At 41.8% G+C, this 20475-nt stretch overlaps 1 protein-coding gene across 1 annotated transcript in view; it reads left to right on the plus strand.

Annotated features, from left to right (window-relative positions):
- The first annotated feature begins 1846 nt into the window (after nucleotides 1-1846).
- Nucleotides 1847-20475, plus strand: part of LOC111954468 (scavenger receptor class A member 5) — a 61122-nt gene continuing 42493 nt past the window's right edge. Inside the window, exons 1-3 of the mRNA XM_023974241.2 lie at nucleotides 1847-2206; nucleotides 4873-4991; nucleotides 8618-8746. Coding sequence (XP_023830009.1) covers nucleotides 4880-4991; nucleotides 8618-8746 — 241 coding nt within the window. The 5' untranslated portion in view covers nucleotides 1847-2206; nucleotides 4873-4879. The remainder of the gene's footprint in view (nucleotides 2207-4872; nucleotides 4992-8617; nucleotides 8747-20475) is intronic.

The raw sequence follows: 20475 nt of genomic DNA on the forward strand, positions 1-20475 counted from the left end.
TAGCACAGGGATGCCGTGCCTTAGACTGCTGCGCCACTCAAGAGGGGAAAGGGAACCAAATTATTAGGGTGAGGCACATGGGCTATTAACAGCTTACTACACAACATACACTTAGTATTACTTTCTCAGCTACAGTATACACATCTCCCTGGCATATTACATCATTTATACAGCAGCATAAAATACATTTTTGGACTCACCTTTTTGTGCTGTGCTCATTTCAATAGGAAGGTAGCCGGTGGTCCTTTGTGGGCAAATTCTGTCATCAAACTTTGTCATCAAAGTCTGGCCTTCTCTGGATTTATGGTGCTTTCAAAACAACTGAGAACTCGGRAAAAAACAAGGTTGAATCATGATGACGTCAGTGATCTTCAGGTCGGAGCTCTAGAAAGAGGCCCGAGTTCCCGACTTGCAATTCTGAGTTGGGTGACTGTTCAAAACGTATTTTTACAGTCAGAGCAAATTTTTTTCAGAGTACCCAATTGTCTTGAACTCACTGAAATCAGATTTCCCAGTTCTGAGTTTCCAGTTGTTTTGAGCGCGGCAGAAGTCATGCTGGATTGACACCATGAACAATGTTGAATGTTTATCCTTTTAAGGTTGGACAAGAGACCCTTAAACCCAGACTTGGGACCACACACACACTTCACTGAATAGCAGGCTAGTGATTGCTTTGCAATGCTTGGTTAGCCACTGATTCCTTCCAAACCACTCATTGTTGAATTTGCGATTTCTAACTTGTTGTGTAATCTTAATGTCCAATGGCCGATGAGCACCGATACGTTTTATCTATCATTTCTCTTCATATGACAAGGATTAAAAAGGATTTGCCAGTAGATTGTCGACTTGATTCATGATGATGACTGCTAGCTAAGATTTTGAAAGTATGATGTTGACATGATCAGTCCAATCAAAGCTGCTGTAGATATAATGTGATTTGATGTCATTTTTATCTGTGGCCAATAACCTTGAGCCTTCTTGGATGGGCACTTCTAATGTAACTCTATGGCAGCACCCAAAGGGCTTGAATTTTCTATCTCTACCCTTAGATTTGACGTGGTGTCCCCATGAGTGACAGAACACTGAGCCAATCACAGTGCAACTGGAGAACATTACCAACCCTTACCTCCATATTTCCCGCTGGCTGCACCACCACCACAGAAAGGACTGATAGGTTGAAACATCTGCATTCTGAAGCAGCCTTACTGAAGAAAGCAAAAAAGAGACCAAGTTTGTATGCAGCTTTAAAAAAAAGATTGTTTGCAAACTGATATGTGACACTTATAAATGCCAAAATAACATGCAAAACAGCCCCCCCTCCTCCCCCTCTGTTTGGACACATACTGTGCTCATTCCAGGGTTTTTCTTTAAAAAAAATATTTCTACATTGTAGAATAATAGTGAAGACATCAATACTATGAAATAACACGTATGGAATCATATAGTAACCAAAAAAGTATTAAACAAATCTAAATTGATTTTATATTTGAGATTCTTCAAAGTAGCCACCCTTTGCCTTGATGACAGCTTTGCACACTCTTTTTTTTGCTAGAAAGGTGGAGCTCGAAATGACGGGTCGCCACTGGACCTATCTATAATATATGTTGTTTATGAGGAATTAGTATAGGAGGGTAGTTTGGAGCTTGCAAGGCATTTCACTGTTTGTGTCCACGTGACATTACAACTTTAAACTAGTATTTATATAAGATCTGTAGAGATGGAATGCACCTTTTCTGTAATGTACCATGCTTAAATGCTCAGAGGAGGGCGTATTTGTTCAAAAATCTGTACAAAAGTTTTACCACGGTACATAATTTATACTGGACGCTGCCCTGCCCCAGGCGTATAAGTACAGCAACTAGATACTATATATAGAATGAGGTAAGAATGCATCTAGTCAGAGTTGTCCAGGCAGGGGTATTAGCCACATCGTAGTCTCCATGCCTACACTTTTAAAAAGGGATTAATTCACCCGAGCATCACAGACTGGCTGGTGCACATATATGCTCGGATCTCCACTGGCTGGTGCACGGATCTCCACGCTGCGCTTATCTAGCTACTGAGAGAGTGAGACTTCAGTTAACTGTTTTATGTTGAAAGGAAACGTTTATTGAGATGCCATTGGGAAAACATGCACCCTTTTTAAATTGAAATTAGAGATGAGACATTTGCATCTGTTATACTTTTTAGTCACAACTTTGACAAGGTGAGTGACAAACTTTTCAAAATGTTGCGTCAATTTGTGTAGTCTAGTTTTGTTACCTGTTATGTGTTCATTTGAAGACATCAACAAAGTGAACCTGAAATGCATTTATCCCCAAAAACCTTTTACATTCACTTGATTATGTCCATAGATAAATCATGTTCAGTATTTTTGCATCATGACCTTGAAATTGCACAAAAAAACGAGACAATTCTGTTTAATGAAATTTGAATTCCCACAAATAGAAATTAGATAGCCCCAAATAATGTAGCAATAATATAATTCAGATGTCATTATGGAGACGCTACAGGTGATCACCTGTAGCGTCTCCATAATGACATCTGAATTATATTATGGTCATATTATTTTACATCTGTGCTCTGGTATTCAATTTAACCTCAAACAAACGAGTCTGTTCCTTGTTGACTTAATGCCAAGAAAATGCATATCCGAAAGTTTTTGGTTTTATATTTCTCCACTCATGGGTGAAGTGTCCGCGCGTTTAATTAACTGGGAAATGGGTTAATTCCACACGGACGGATGGATACGGGATGTCTCTCTGAGACCACACCGCTGAGCTCGGCTGACATCGTGCACTCACTCCACAGAGAGGCCACTCAGCTGTGAGGTACGCGCCTGGCCACTGGACATTTCAATTGTTTTCTCTCCTTTAGATTCGGTCACCATCCATGTGTGCACGTTCTCAGTGTGTCTAGTCTATGTCTATTCAGACCTCCCTGGTTGGCAGAGAGAAGGCAAACATTACTATGGCATAGTCACAAATCACAGTGTGGGCTTTTTTGTCACAATGATGGATGGAGGGCTTTATCCTCTCCCTTTGCCTAGAGACTTTATTTTTCATGATACACAAAGAAGTTCCTCATGGAGATTGGACATGCTCATGTGTTTGTTCCTGTATCTGAGGAGACATCACATGGCTCACTCATTGCCAGGTAGAGCAGTACCATGGAAGACTTGTACTGTAGCTTCCAATTCCAAAGGAAATATGTCTGGAGCCTACCACTGCCCTGCCTCCATGGAAAAACACAGTGGTGTGTGAGAGATGGCAGGATGGCTTCCTGGGCATTGGTAGGGATGTACTTTCTCAAAAGTTTGCATTGGGTGACTATGATCAGCGGTGGTGATCACATACAGGTTTCCTAGCAGCCTGGTTCGGTAATAGCTGTGTCTGCCCGAAAATGTCAACTGACACTCCCGCTGCTTAATGAAAAAGTCCAGATTGAGCTCCTTTTAATGACTTGGTTCAACAGTCCCACATCCGTCTCTGTATTTCACATTATATTCTCTATTACACGGTTAATATTGACCTATTCCCAACTGATGTCCAAACTACACTTTTTTCTCAGCCATAGCATACTGTAAAAGGTACATGCACCTTAATCCCACATCTAGGAGATTATTCGTTTTTTTTTATAAGGTTCTAATTTCTTGCCTGCTGCTACTGGTTCTTATTGTAACGGGAGGGGTCCATAGGTCTGCCTGAGCTGTGGCCTAGGAATGTGGGGGAGCATCACTCTCTCTCTCACACAGCTGTTCAGCTAGGAATGTTTACTGTCAGCCATTTTATCTCTTTCTTGCTCATAGACCACAGTCAGATTTATGGCACTAGATGGCAGCACAGGAGGCTTTCGATTCTCTATATTCTTGTCATGGATTAATATAATTCAATCCATGCCACTTGCATTATGTTAGAGGCTCTGCTGTCTGCTTTAAAGAGAAAAGTTATGAGTTTGGTTTTGGTTTTGTATTCCATGCTGAGAAGATAATAAGGTAATAGATCGGTAAGAATACTTGTGGAGCTTTGCCCTCTTGAATAATGTGTAGTAGTCTGAGAGACAGGGAATACAGTGCTTGACCTATGACCCTACCTCCACACTTCAACTTCAAATTAATAATGAATGCCTCGACACTGACAGGCAGCCACATTAGTAGTCTGGTGATGATTTAAAACTTAGGATTTGAAATTGACACTCAGTCATGCCTCATAAGAAACAGATCAGATAGACTCAATATTATAAAAAATACTGGGGAGAAATACAGCTTGATAGAATGGGGGGTGGTTTGCATTACATTTTGGGCTGTAATTATATGTGCCACAACAAATGTGCTATAACAAATTGACAAATACTTACATACATATACAGAACTCATATGGTTGTCTTTGTAAGAATATGTCGAAGATAAATACACAACGCAGAGACAAGAGTACGAGAATAGAACTAACGATCAATGGAAATTAGGTTTTATTCTGTAATAGGAAGTTATTGATCAATGGTTCAGAGACATGGGAGGAATATGTCTTCTGAAATAGGATACTTGTTATTTGGTCATGGGCTAGTTTTATTGCAAGGAGTTCTAATTGGTCAACCACAGGCTAGGGTTGGGTTATAAAACTACATGCTGTCCCTTTGTTCTGTGGAGAGAGATTCACTGGAGAGAACCACAGGAGAGAATCACTGTGAGAGCATCACCAAGGACAGGGGAGAATGACCATCTAACTCCCCGTATGATTTGTCCTCTTTGAATAAACCTATTTTCCTCCCCCTGATTTGCTTTGGAGTTTGTGTTATTGAAGAATAACATACATTGCTAACATCTTACATATTGCTTTGGTGACATGAAAATAATCTGTTTTGTCCTCCCTACAGTTCCTGAATGGAGAATAAGGCCATGTACCTGAGTACATATGAAGAGAGGGAGAACGGATCCTTCTATGAGGAGGGCTACGATGGCAGAAACCTATCAAAGCTCAACCTGTGTGAAGACGGTAAAGAAACCATGTCCCTTCTTATCCTGTATAAATCCTTCCCCTTGACCTTTCACACGTTTGCCCAGAGGCTTATAATCACCCTCACACATTCACACACACAGCATACTATCAGCACGTCGTGCTTTTTCACCACTCGCTGGGTAAGGGAAATCTGCAGACCCCAGGAGTCAGATTTCCCTTTCCCTTTTCCTTATATTTGCAGTTACAAGCATACCTCTAAAAAGGCCATGACCAAATCGGGTCAAATCGTCTTTGAATTCTGCCATTGATGTAAGAACTCATTTTGTACCTCCATATGTGATGTGCTCATATTTCAGCTCATGGAGTGATGCAAGCAGAGTCCCTTTGACCCTACTTGGTCATGGCCTTTTTAGAGGATATGCTTGTAACTGCAAAGGTAAATATAGGAAATCTGACTCCTGGGGTCTGCCGAGTTCTCTCACCCAGCGAGCGGTCAATAAAGACTAAGTGCTGATAGTATGTTGTGTGTGTGAATGTGTGAGGGTGTTGGGCTTGGTCAGGTGCAGTTGAACAAATCAACTGTACAGTGTTCACAAGTTAGGACCTCCGGCATGCCACGCTGGTGGGAAATGCTTATCAAGCCTTAACAGATTCAGTACAAATTCAGTTGGCCTCTACTTGTCCAACTCAACTAATCTGTCCCTAAGCTGCCAAGCATACTCACTGTAAACATTCAAGGATCCTGTTGCCATCACACAACCTATAAAAAAGCCAGGCTGAACATGCAGCCACATAATGCCACATTAACTTGTGTTCTTTGGTGTTGTGTCCAATGTATTACAGCGTCTATGTCTTAATGTTGCAGGAATTTTTAAACGTAGAAGTTCTGTTCTGCTCCATCTCTATAAATATTAATTCTCTCATTGCCTGATGTCACCTTGTGTTTAGACTTAATTGACCCCTACGAATGTCTAAGATAAGTAAATATTGTAATGTATATTTGCTATATCAGGGTGAATGGTAATGGGCTATATGATATACATGACGCCATACAAAGCACCAGCGTTTTTCTGTGGAAGGTTTATTTACATGATTTCTTTTTCACAGGAAAACTAGTGTGATTTAGTATTTAGTACAAATTCAACTGAAAAATTTCAATTTACCCACCCTTTAACATTTGCATCCTGTAGCACAAACTCAAAAAAGTTCTGGAACAATGTAAAGTCCATGGAGAATAAGAACACCTCCTCCCAGCTGCCCACTGCACTGAGGCTAGGAAACACTGTCACCAGTGATAAATCCACTATAATTGAGAATTTCAATAAGCATTTTTCTACGGCTGGCCATGATTTCCACCTGGCTACCCCTACCCCGGTCAACAGCCCTGCACTCCCCACAGCAAATCGCCCAAGCCTCCCCCATTTCTCCTTCACCCAAATCCAGATAGCTGATGTTCTGAAAGAGCTACAAAATCTGGACCCCTACAAATCAGCCAGGCTAGACAATCTGGACCCTCTCTTTCTAAAATTATCTGCCAAAATTATTGCAACCCCTATTACTAGGCTGTTCAACCTCTCTTTCGTATCGTCTGATATTCCCAAAGATTGGAAAGCAGCCGCGGTCATCCCCCCCCTCTAAGGCCTTTGAAAGCCAAGTTAACAAACAGATCACCGACCATTTCGAATCCCACTGTACCTTCTCCGCTATTCAATCTGGTTTCAGAGCTGGTCATGGGTGCACCTCAGCCATGCTCAAGGTCCTAAACGATATCATAACCGCCATCGATAAGAGACAATACTGTGCAGCCGTATTCAACGACCTGGCCAAGGCTTCGACTCTGTCAATCACCACATTCCTATCGGCAGACTCAACAGCATTGGTTTCTCAAATGATTGCCTCACCTGGTTCACCAACTACTTCTCTGATAGAGTTCAGTGTGTCAAATCGGAGGGCCTGTTGTCCAGACCTCTGGCAGTCTCTATGGGGGTGCCACAGGGTTCAATTCTCGGGCCGACTCTTTTCTCTGTATACATCAATGATCTTGATGTATACAGAGATCTTGATGCTCTTGCTCTTGGTGATTCTCTGATCCACCTCTACGCAGACAACACCATTCTGTATACTTCTGGCCCTTCTTTGGACACTGTGTTAACTAACCTCCAGACGAGCTTCAATGCCATACAACTCTCCTTCCGTGGCCTCCAAATGCTCTTAAATGGAAGTAAAACTAAATGCATGCTCTTCAACCGATCGCTGCCCGCACCTGCCCGCCCGTCCAGCATCACTACTCTGGATGGTTCTGACTTAGAATATGTGGACAACTACAAATACCTAGGTGTCTGGTTAGACTGTAAACTCTCCTTCCAGACTCACATTAAGCATCTCCAATCCAAAATTAAATCTAGAATCGGCTTCCTATTTCGCAACAAAGCATCCTTCACTCATGCTGCCAAACATACCCTCGTAAAACTGACCATCCTACCGATCCTTGACTTCGGAGATGTCATTTACAAAATAGCCTCCAACACTCAACTCAACAAATTGGATACAGTCTATCACAGTGCCATCCGTTTTGTCACCAAAGCCCCATATACTACCCACCACTGCGACCTGTATGCGCTCGTTGCCTGGCCCTCACTTCATACTCGTCACCAAACCCACTGTATTGGTACAATTGAAACCACCATGCTGTAGGGCTACAGAGCAGGCTCAAGACTGTTTATGGGAAATGGGTTGAGGGCCTTGTCTTCTAGAGAAGTCTCCTCTGTGATTTCAGAGCTATATGCTCCACAGAGAGAAAGAGAGACAAGGAAGGATTGGGGAGACTACTCATTTTTAGTCTTGTGCCTGGGATTGCTTGCCAGGAGAACATAAAATGAAAGTGTGTAATACTTTCCCCTTGGTCTCTCTCAGGGCTTATGTCTCCTCGAAATAAGACAATGTGCTTCATGACCTAATAGCATTAGACACTTTGGAATTTATATCAGATTCCTATTGGACTGAGATCTTCTTTGCCTGAATAATGTCTTCTGTCACCCTACTTCTGGGCCTATTTGACCAGCGTTGAATGTTTCCTCAGCAACAACAGTTTAATCTAAACAGCTTCCTCACAAGCACATGACACATACACAAACTCCCAACTAGAATGCCACGATGACAGTTTTATGTTCAACCTGGACAGTGTGTTAAGGGGTTAAATTACCGATTGTAGCTATTATTGCTCTGTATCTGTGTGGCAGCCCTGTGATGTACAGTATGGTGCAGTGGTGACCAATAGATCTCAGGCCAAATGCCAGACATGCAGACTTTGTTTTGACTCTCATGCTGACTACAATATCAGCCCAGTGAAGAATCAAGGCTGCCAACTCGCTACGTCAGTACTAATAGAACAATAATACAATCATTTGGGGGGATTTTTAGCACTCATAAAGTCTATGTTATGAGAGATGGCCGCAACAATGCAACAAGTCATTCAGTTGACAGTCAGGCATGCATTTTTATGTAGGACCTTTTCATCACTGCATAAGAATATTATCCTCATGACATTTTATCCTCATTTCATACAGCTTCTTTTATCCTCATGGCCCCTCAATTCAGACCCCCTCTAAGAGCCGTTGTATCCATCTTTGTCTTCCAATTCTAAAGATATGTTTTCTTTTCAGCTGTTTCTGCCAAGAGAAGAAAGCCAGACAATTGCTGCAGCCACCTGAACTCCCTGTCTGCCATCAAGTATGCCATCGTGTCTCTATACATCTTGGTACTCCTGAGCATCTTTGGTCTCTGTTTAGCAGGTAAGTCAAGTCACTTGAGTTACAAAGCATGTTATTGCCAAGCTGTCTATCTAAGAGTTTATATACACAAACCACATCAGCTCTATCTGGCTGGTTGAGTGAAATAAGATAAATACCTTATTGGACACTGTCAGTGTTATTCCAGTTCCCAAGAACTGTATATATTATGCTATTCTTTACATTTTTCTCTGTGGGATCAAATGTGATTGAACTCAACGACATACACTGTCTGAAGCGGGTATTCTGGTTGACTTAAAGTGAAAAACAGAATGAGTTGAGATGTGTTCAGTTCTTAAGTTCTTCAACTGAAATTTCAAATTGTTAGTCCATCTGGTTTCACTTGAGAACTCTGGTCTCCAGCCGTTTGCAACCAATGACATCAGTGATCCCACAAGATTAAGAATTAATGGGAAAACCTATGGCTACTGCCACATTAAAACAGTTAGTCTGTCTCAGGAAACACATAAGGATTGTGCTTTGCAATTGTACTTCACTTTAAACATAAGCGACTGCCTATTTCAGTTTATGGATTAAGAGACATTTTTGGTAATTTGAGAAAAGCCATTTCTTTGTACATTTGGAGAGTGTAGCTTGAGACCAATGAAAGCAGTAGGAAAAGCAGCTTTTAGTAAAATCAAACAGACTGTAGCTTTGATTGTCGACAGGCTGTCTTCCCAAACAATGGCATTGGCAAAGGCCTATAGAGTAGTTGTAACATTCTTGGAACAATACTTTTTTCTTAAGTAACCAACCCTGACATATGACTAAGGTTACCTGAGACATACTGTAATCCTCATCTTTAAAAGTTATGGTGCTGAAAGAGGGCTACACTTCCCTATGGTATTTCTCAGTCATGTACCTGCCTCAGTGCATTACTTATGTGACATTGTGGAGAGAGAGGCCATGTGGATGGATTTGGCATGCAGAGACTGACAGGAACGTGTTTCCAATACTCCACGGCCCCTGGAGGGACTCCACCATGGCCATCTTGGCTCTCACATGGTCCGTGTGTGTGTGTTGTGTGTTGTGGTTGAGGAGAAACTGGACTCCCATCAACACGTTCGAGAGAGCTCGCCCATGGTGCTGCCTGGCGGCTGAGGACCTTTCCTTCCACTCCTGGAAGTTGTGTCGTCAGGTAATGCAGTGCTGCACGGTCTGTAACAGTGTCATTAATCAGTCTTGACAGAGCTGTGCCTAGAGCCTCTCCTCCTCACCTCCAGGCCTGGGTCTTTGTGTCTGGGGAGGGATGTCTATAACGTGACTTGCCAGGGTTAGAATCTATGCCCTGGTGACCTTTGGTGTATCAGACCTGGGAAACACCTTGGTGTTTTAGTTAGATGTGAGCAGCAGGACTAACATAAAGGGGAGTGATGTGGAGTCAATGTTTTGACGGTCTTTCAAAACGAATAACCATTCTGGGGGAAGTTTGAAGTTGGATTTATGGAAAGATTTTTTTGTTGTCGTTGTGTATCGCTGGCTTTGTGACACAGCCATAATACATTTAAGGTAGAATCCTTAAAGCTGAAACTCACATGTTCGTTTGGGATATTACAACAAAGAAGTTACTGCAAACCAATGGCGTTCCGGACCATTTAAGATGTAAGGAGGACGATCATTTCTTTATGAGTATAGCTTTTTTTCTATTACAGCATATTGGATGACTGACTGGGATGACTCCATTCACCCAGTTGAATGTCACATCGATAGGTTTAGGTTACTACATGATACAAACATTTTCCCTATACCCATCATGAGGTTGCTACAACCTAGCCTATGAATGAAAGTTTACAATGTAGGTGCAAACAGGTCGAGAGAAAGATTTGAGGTGACAGACAGTGACACATGGACAGAGAGTGACACATTCAATATTGCCTTGCACACTCTTGCCTGCATCTAGCTGATCTAGGGTGTAATCATTAGTCCAACAGTTGCAAAAGTGAGTTTCTATTGGACAAATTCAGGTATGTTTATCCCCGTTTCGTTTAATTTGCATCTTCGTTTAAGAAAGGTTTTTCAAAGGAATCGGCGGAATGAATATACTCCTGATCACTTTCATAGGCACATATAAACAGCTCATTGTATATATAATTCCTTCTCACATCTATGTGCTCTCCTCCTCTCACCTTTTCCCTTTGCTTATGGACTTCAGTGCACATCACATCACCTGTCTGTGACCAGGCGATAAAAAACTTTCCAAGCCAAACCTTCATAAAATGCTACACACAGCCTACATTGTTGTCACCATATTAGCTAAAGTAACATCAACGTCAACATAGCTAATAGAACTAACACGTTAGTAAACCTGCTACAATCATGCAGTGCAGTGTACAGCTAGTAAGCAGTTTAGCAGTTACTCCAGAGGGCCCCGGTGGTAAAACCAAAAGCTTACCTTGACCTGGAAGAGTTCCAGTGTTGGATAGTCATAGCCAGTGTTGGTTAGTTAAGTAAGTGAAAGTTACATTTTTTCCATTTTTGAAGAAATTAATTTGTTCAAAACTGCTCAACTATTGTCTTTCTCTCTCTTTGAGTCAACAACTCACCACATGTTATGCACTGCGGTGCTAGCTAGCTGTAGCTTATGCTTTCAGTACTAGATTCATTCTCTGATCCTTTAATTGGGTGGACAACATGTCAGTTCATGCTGCAAGAGCTCTGATAGGTTGGAGAATGTCCTCCAGAAGTTGTCATAATTACTGTGTACGTCTATGGAAGGGGGTGAGAACCATGATTCTCCTAGGTTTTGTATTTAAGTCAATGTACCCAGAGGAGGACGGAAGCTAGTTGTCCTCTGGCTACACCATGGTACTATCCTACAGAGTACTGTTGAGGCTACTGTAGACCTTCATTGCAAAACAGTGTGTTTTAATCAATTATTTGGTGGCATATGAATATATTTTGTATAGTTGGATGGATAACTTTTTAAATGGATAACTTTTTAAATGTTTCACTCTTTTTATTTTTATGAAATTTACTGAGGAGGATGGTCCTCTCCTTCCTCCTCTGAGGAGCCAACCACTGCTGCAAACAGCAAACACAGTTTTCTCTCCTTGGACATCATTGCATGATCTCAGTGGTGATTGTAGTATGTAAATCTTGGTGGGGCAAAAAAGAAATTGGGATGCATGCCAGCAAAGCCACTACACAACACAACACTAAGCAATACATGAATTGCACTATAACGGTGACAAATGGTGCCCACAAACGGTTAGGGTCTACATAAGGCTGTCCCAACAGCAGAGTCCCAACAGCAGAGTCCCAACAGCAGTTCCAACACCTTACCACTGCTACACCTGGCTATCAGCGGAGCCTTGTCTTGCAGTTCATTCAGCCTCATTTACTGCCTTTAAAAAAACATAGCTGATATGGCTGATTTGCTTAAACAAATGTGGTTTCTACTGACAATTGAGATGTACAAACTATGGCATAAGGAGACGACGAGCGGATAAGAGGCAATCCGTAATTTCGATTAAGACATTAATGAGCAAGCTAGGACGGACGTAGTCAATATAACTATTTGTTTTGCACTTTTGAAATGTACAGCAACAGAATTCAGAACATGTGCTGATCTTACAGCGTACTCCCTGTACACCAAGTCAGAACCATAGGATAAATAAAGGGGGCATATAAGCAGACAATGAAAGCTCTTACAATATTCAATGATTACATTTCTCTAAAAGGTTATAGGCTACATGTGCAGCAACACCGAGTCAGAACAGTAATGTTAGGAGAAATTAAGAGGTGAAAATAGACCAAATTGTCAGGGTGAGGCACATTGAACGCCGTTTGGGTCTTTGCGTGTCAAAAAAGATACACGTCACAGCACACTATTTGAGACGTGTTAAACAAGCTTTAAATTTGACACGTCAAAAACGTCAACAGAATTCTATTACAGAATGTTGTGTGTGTGTAAGGACCGACGCTGGGAGACGAGAAGCAAGTACAGGGAGTGAATATTTAATGGATAATAGACAAGAAACAAACAAGAACAGCATCTGGACAGGGGAAAATGTAACAACATCAATGCTGACACAGGGAACAAACTGAGGAGCAGACAGATATAGAGGGGCAATCAACAAAGTAAAGGAGTCCAGGTGAATCCAATGAGCGCTGATGCATGTAATGATGGTGACAGGTGTGCGTAATGAAGGGCAGCCTGGTGCCCTCGAGTGCCAGAGAGGGGAAGCGGGAGTAGGCGTGACAGTGTGCTGAATTTGCTCATGCAAGCCAAGCGCCACCACTACTATCAGTAGCACTGTCAAACCTGTACAATACCGCATTGGTGAAAATAGACCAAATTATTAACGTGAGGCACATGGGCTACTAATAGCTTACTACACAACATACACTTAGTATTACCTTCTTAGCTACAGTATACATATCTCCATGGCATATTACATCATTTATGCAGCAGCATACAATACATTTTTGGACTGACCTTGTGATCTGCTCACTTAAACAGGAAGGTGGCGCGATGGTCCTTTGTGGGCAAATTTTGTCATCAAAGTCTGGTATTCTCTTGATTTATGCTGGGAACTCTGAAAAAAAGCACACAGCCACTCCATTGAATAGCAGGCTAGTGGTTTCTTTGCAATAGTTGCAGTTAGCCACTGATTCCTTCCAAACGACTCATTGTTGAATTTGCGATTTCCAACTTGTTRTGTAATCTTTATGTCCAAAGGCCGATGAGCACCGATATGTTTTATCTATAATTGCTCTTCATTATTTCTCTTCATATGACAAGGATTAAAAAGGATTTGCCAGTAGATTGTCGACTTGATTCATGATGATGACTGCTAGCTAAGACTTTGAAAGACTTTGAAAGCTACTGTACATATAACGTGATTTGACGTCATTTTATCTGTGGACAATGACCTTGAGCCTTCTTGGAAGKGCACTTGTAATATAACTCTATGGCAGGACCCAAAGTGCTTACATTTTGGATGTAAGGCCTCAAGCTTGGCGATGACGTAGTGTCCCCATGAGTGACAGAACATTGAGCCAATCATGGCGCAATGCTCCTATTTTCTGCTGGTTTGCCCCACCACCACAGAAAGCACTGAACTAGGCTGAAACACCTGCATTTTGGAGCTGCCTTACACAAAATAAAAAAATAAAAAAACAGACCATGTTTGCATGCGGCTTTATTAACTCAATTATTTTTATTGATATGTGACACGTATAATGCCAAAATAGCATGCAAAACAGGCAAGTCCACTCCCAAAAAGTATATATATATATATATATATATATATATATATATATATATATATATATATATGTGTGTGTCAGTGTTCCAGGTGAATGGAATGAAGCGGAGTCAGGCGCAGGACACAGGTATGAGTAAAGCCACGATCTTTACTCAACATCAACAATAATCCAACAAGGATAAACATAAACAATCCAGAACACGTACACGGAACCACTTGACAAACACAATCACGCACAAAACAAAAGGGGCAGCCAAAGGGTTAAATAAGGAACATGATTATGGATTGGAAACCAGGTGTGTACAATGAAGACAAAACAAAACGAAAATGAAACATGGATCGGTGGTGACTAGAAAGCCGGTGACGTCGACCGCTGAACGCCGCCCGAACAAGGAGAGGGACCAACTTCGGCGGAAGTCGTGACAATATGTATTTTTTGCTAAAAATGTGGGGCTCAGCCCCACCTGCCCTGAATGTCAGATCCCCACTGCACGCTCTATAGAACAGCAAAATATGTACTGTAAAAAATTATTGGATGCTCCTTTTTTCCGTTTTCATCAACAAAACAAAAACAATAACAAAGCCACTGGAGGCAAACAGTGGCACTGTTTCCCCAAATGTGGATTCTTACTTTAAACCAATTTAGAATTATACTGTTGTTGCCTAGATTGATTTGGAAAAATCTAGAGCATCTGAAAGGAATCAGGCTCTTGGTATCCATGGCTGACARATTATATCCTAGTGACCAATTTAACATTAATAAAGTAATGTTCCACTGTTAGATTCTGGCTCTATAACCCAGAGAAAACATGCAGTGTTGGTCAGTAAACCACACCTCTGCATTATTAGTAATGAGGGAAGTTCCCGGACACAGACTTAAGCCCTGTTGGGTTGGTGAACAGCGGGAATCTAGATGATTAACTCTTTGTGTAATCTCTAGGGAATTTCACACATGCCTTTCCAACTCTTCCCATTAGGACCATAATAACTGAAGTTCTGTAGGTGGATATGGGCCGAGGCAAAGCCAAGGCATTACTGCAGCCAACATGCAATACCATTGACATCATTTGAAAAGGAAGACGAAATCGTGGGAGACAAACTGTCATGGAGGTATTTAGAAATGTATGGTTTAGCATAAAGCTAATTTAAAAAGTAATCAAACAGAGCTTTCAAATAGTCCCTGTGAAATGAAATGTGGATCATTCGAGAGGGTGAATGAGACTAACATAACATAATGACTGCTGTGGAGGGGGACATTTCACAGGGACCCTGCCAAGTTTCCAGTGTGAACCAACACCCATCCATTTTTTAATCCACATTTGCTTTTCATTTGTGTCCATTTGTGAATATTTATGAGGTTTCCCTATATGACCTGGGCAGGGCTCTGCTTCAACCTCCTAGCCAGCACATTAAATATCCAGGCCTGACATCTGAACCTTTAATCCATGCTTTTGGATAGATAAGAGAGAGGGGCTATATCACTCCAAGTCATTCAGATGTACTCGCTGACCCATGCTGAGAGATCACAGCTCTGTAAGGTCGGAGAAGGCACGGCATGAATACAGATCTGAACCCTGTGCTCCCGTATCAAAGGATGTTCTCAAACTTTCCATAGACCGACTGTATTGGTACACCTCTGTCCACGGAATGGCTGTTGCAGCTGTTAAACAGTTGAACAGTTTACATACAATCAAAGTCATCTACTACTTAGTAGCATTAGTATAACTACACATTACTCTGACAATCACAATAACTATCACCCTACTACTCAGGAATTGAGATGGGATGGAAGAGCCGAGGACAGTAAGGAGGGAACAATGGAGAGAACAGAGAAAATAGAGATACAACAGTTAGATTAGCCTAAATATCAGAAGCTGAGCAGAGCAGTGAATACAAATCAAAGCACTCTATGTTTTATGGCTACTCGACCTCAGCACATGATGTTGAGAGTGTGTGAGAAGTGAGTTACCCGGCTAGTGTTTAGTTTCCAGTTCAAAATGAACTCCCAGTGGGAACTCCCTGATTATGTCTGGCTCTCTCAGCTGCCTGATAGGGCTTAACAGTGTTTCAGAGAGTGTTCCACTGAGTTTAACAAACTTTAGGATCCTTGCACTCAGTTATATAAATTCTGCTGTGTGCATGGAAAGCAATTGCACTTTTGATCCTCCATGTTTATGAGGACAATTCATGGACTTGTTTGGCCAATGTTCTTAGATGTGAAGGGACCGGTGCAGTGAAGAGGAAAAAATCTGCAAAAAATAAAAATAAAAATGTCAACCCAAAAAGAGGATGTCACTGAGAACATTTATTATTTTAATGAATCACTGTGCTCATTCCCACTGTCAAGAACTAATAGTGAAGAGAGGCAGGTTACTATTCTAGGTACATAACTCATGTGTAATTTTTTGAATCAGAATTTACTACTATTTCTATTTCAATAGCAAAAGAAATTGCAGCTGCTTTAAAAAAAACTTGAGCTACATGAGTCTGTATAAATGGACCCTATGACTCATAATCAAGTGGTGCCTAGTTAATCAACACAGCTATGTGAGCTATAACCCCTTTACAGTGGGTGGATGTTTCAAAGCATGAAAACACCAGGATTTGCTGGAAACCAAAGTGGTTTATGGGTAATAAAATAACCGCTCCCCAAACCTTTTCCTGCGTAGTCCTGTTCTACAAACAATATTAAACAAACCAGAGAGACCTGTTCAGATCACCTATTGTTTTAAAGGCCGACTAGTAGCCTAGTCACAATGGACTTGGACACATACTGTACACATTATTTGGGTCATGATACATTGATTTCCAATGTATTTGAATGTACAGTATGTTGACTAATTTGAATGCATACAGAACCTGATTTAAACAATATATATATATATATTTGTGTTTAATTCACCTTTATTTAACCAGGTAGGCCAGTTGAGAACAAGTTCTCATTTACAACTGCGACCTGGCCAAGATAAAGCAAGGCAGTGCGACAAAAACAACGACAGAGTTACACATAAACAAACGTACAGTCAATAACACAATAGAAAAGAAAAATATCAAAAGATCTATGTACAGTCTGTGCAAATGTAGAAGAGTAGGGAGGTAAGCAATAAATAGGCCATAGAGGTGAAATAATTACAATTTAGCATTAATACTGGAGTGATATATGTGCAGATGATGATGTGCAAATAGAGATACTGGGGTGCAAAAGAGCAAGAGGGTAAGTAATAATATGGGGATGAGGTAGTTGGGTGTGCTATTTACAGATTAGCTGTGCACAGGTACAGTGATCGGTAAGCTGCTCTGACAGCTGATGCTTAAATTTAGAGAGGGAGATATAAGACTCCAGCTTCAGTGATTTTTGCAATTCGCTCCAGTCATTGGCAGCAGAGAACTGGAAGGAAAGGCAGCCAAAGGAAGTGTTCGCTTTGGGGATGACCAGTGCAATATACCTGCTGGAGCGCGTGCTACGGGTGGGTGTTGCTTCAGGGGGTGCTGAGATGTTTGCCGGGGTAGGGGTAGCCAGGTGGAAAGCATGGCCAGCCGTGGAAAAATGCTTATTGAAATTATTGATTATCCTAGATTTATTGGTGGTGACGGTGTTTCCTATCCTCAGTGCAGTGGGAAGCTGGGAGGAGGTGCTCTTATTCTTCATGGACTTTACAGTGTCCCAAAACCTTTTGAAATGAGTGCTACAGGAAGTAAATTTCTGTTTGAAAAAGCTAGCCTCAGCTTTCCTAACTGACTGAGTATATTGGTTCCTGACTTCCCTGAAAAGTTGCATATCGCGGGGGCTATTCGATGTTAATGCAGACGCCACAGGATGTGTTTGTGCTGGTCTAGGGCAGTCAAGTCTGGGGTGAACCAAGGGCTATATCTGTTCTTAGWTCTTTATTTTTTGAATGGGGCATGCTTATTTAAGATGGTGATGAAAGCACTTTTTAAGAGCAACCAGGCATCCTCTACTGACAGGATGAGGTCAATTTCCTTCCAGGATACCCAGGCCTGGTCGATTAGAAAGACCTGCTCGCTGAAGTGTTTTAGGGAGCGTTTGACAGTGATGATGGGTGGTTGTTTGACCGCGGACCCATTACGCAAGCAGGCAATGAGGCAGTGATCGCGGAGATCCTGGTTGAAGACAGCAGAGGTGTATTTAGAGGGCAGGTTGGTCAGGATGATATCTAAGAGGGTGCCCATGGTTACGGATTTAGGGTTGTACCTGGTAGGTTCCTTGATAATTTGTGTGAGATTGAGTGCATCTAGTTTAGATACTCATGTTTCAGCTGGGCAGCAGTACAACTATTCTGCTCCTGCATCTGGAGTCCTTTATGGGAAATGTGTTTTGCAAGGTATCCAACCAACATTCCTATGGACAAGGAGATTGCCCAGTACATCACCTTTCAGAGGAGCTGATTTATAAATAGCGTTGACACTTCATAGGTGTCCAGGACAGAAAAGGGGAAGGTTGACCAACACTGAAAAAGTAGACCTACTCACAATCTGTTTGAGAACGGTAGATAAAGTTGGAGAGTAGACCTAGAACGAACAAAAAATATCTGTCTTTTTTTATTCCTGCCGCAACCATGATGCGAGTTTATGACATAATGGTAATGGCATTTCACTATAAACTGTGCCCTGCTAAAGTCCTCTTGATGTTTTGTTTACATAATTTCTATCTGTAATTTTGCCAAACTACCACAGAATGTTTTTCAACATCCTGTTTTTGGCTCAATGTGACAATGTACTCTATATAGTGTGTGTCAGGGCCTGCCTGGCATATGTCTGACATCTAAGAGATTTAAAAGAGCAGCATTTTAATGTTGATTAAGCCCAGTTCCATGTGGAGATACTGAACCTCATCCATCTGGGTAAATAGATAATCAGAGAGACACTGCTGAGAGAGAGCATTCAACAGGAAAACCTTTTTGCTCTGTCATGATGGCCTCACAGTCACTTCTATCCAGATGGTTATGTTGATGCATTAGTTGGAAATCCGGTGACTTGATTTAGTTCTCCAGGCTCAACACCAGGTTAAGATGCTCTGAGGTTCAAATCAAATTGTATATGTCACATGCGCCGAATACAACAGGTGTAGTAGACCTTACAGTGAAATGCTTATTTACAAGCCCTTAACCAACAATGCTTTAAGAAGTTAAGAAGAAACGTATGTTAAGTAAAAACTAGATAAGTTGAAAAATAGAAAATAAAATAAACAAATAATTAAAGCGGAGTAGTAAAATAACAATAGTGAGGCTATATACAGAGGGTACCAGTACAGAGTCAATGTGCAGGGGCACCGGTTAGTCGAGGTAATTGAGGTCATATGTACATGAAGGTAGAGTTAAAGTGATCATGCGCAGATAATAAACAGAGAGTAGCAGCAGCGTAAAAGACGGGTCTGGGTAGCCCTTTGATTAGCTGTTCAGGAGTCTTATGGCTTGGGGGTAGAAGCTGTTAAGAAGCCTTTTGGACCTAGACTTGATTGCCGTGCGGTAGCAACGAGAACAGTCTATGACTAGGGTGGCTGGCGTCTTTGACAATTTTTAGGGCCTTCCTCTGACACCGCCTGGAAYATAGGTCCTGGATGATGGGAAGCTTGGCCCCAGTGATGTAGTGGGCCGTACGCACTACCCTCTGTAGTGGCCGAGCAGTTGCCATACCAGGCTGTGATGCAACCAATCAGGATGCTCTCGATGGTGCAGCTGTAAAACCTTTTGAGGATGTGAGAACCAATGCCAAATCTTTTCAGACTCCTGAGGGGGAATAGGCTTTGTCGTGCCCTCTTCACGACTGTCTTAGTGTGTTTGGACCATGATGGTTTGTTGGAGATAAGAACACCAAGGAACTTGAAGCTCTCGACCCGCTACATTACAGCCCATCAATGTGAATGGGGGCGTGTTTGGCCCTCCTTTCCCTGTATTCCACAATCGTCTCCTTTGCCTTGATCATGTTGAGGGAGCGGTTGTTGTCCTGGCACCACACGGCCACACAGGACTTATTTGTAAGTTATTTTGTACATAATGTTTCTGCCACCGTGTCGTATGACTCATCCCATACTGCAGGAAAACGAGTCGGACGGGAAGGATTTATTTCAGACACCCTCATCCCAGTACAAGGCCCATAATTCGCAGGAGAAACAGACGGAGGTATTGTGGATGAAGATCCGGGGGCCTTGTTAGGATTTGTAGCCAAGAGGGTAATCTACCTTTACCATCGGTCCTATTAGGGAACGTACAATCAATCGATAATAAAATAGACGAACTAAGATCAAGTATATCATACCAACGGGACATTGAAAACTGTCATATCTTATGTTTCACTGAGTCGTGGCTGAACGACGACATAAATAACATTCAGCTGGCGGGTTTTAAGATTTTTCGGCAGGATTAAACAGCGGCCTCTGGTAAAACAAGGGGTGGCGGTCTATGTATATTTGTCAAGCAACAGCTGGTGCACGAAATCTAAGGAAGTCTCAAGGTTTTGCTCGCCTGAGGTAGAGTATCTCATGATAAGCTGTAGACCACACTA

This window comes from Salvelinus sp. IW2-2015, linkage group LG28 (assembly GCF_002910315.2).
Source record: "Salvelinus sp. IW2-2015 linkage group LG28, ASM291031v2, whole genome shotgun sequence".
NCBI classification, from domain to species: Eukaryota; Metazoa; Chordata; class Actinopteri; order Salmoniformes; family Salmonidae; genus Salvelinus; species Salvelinus sp. IW2-2015.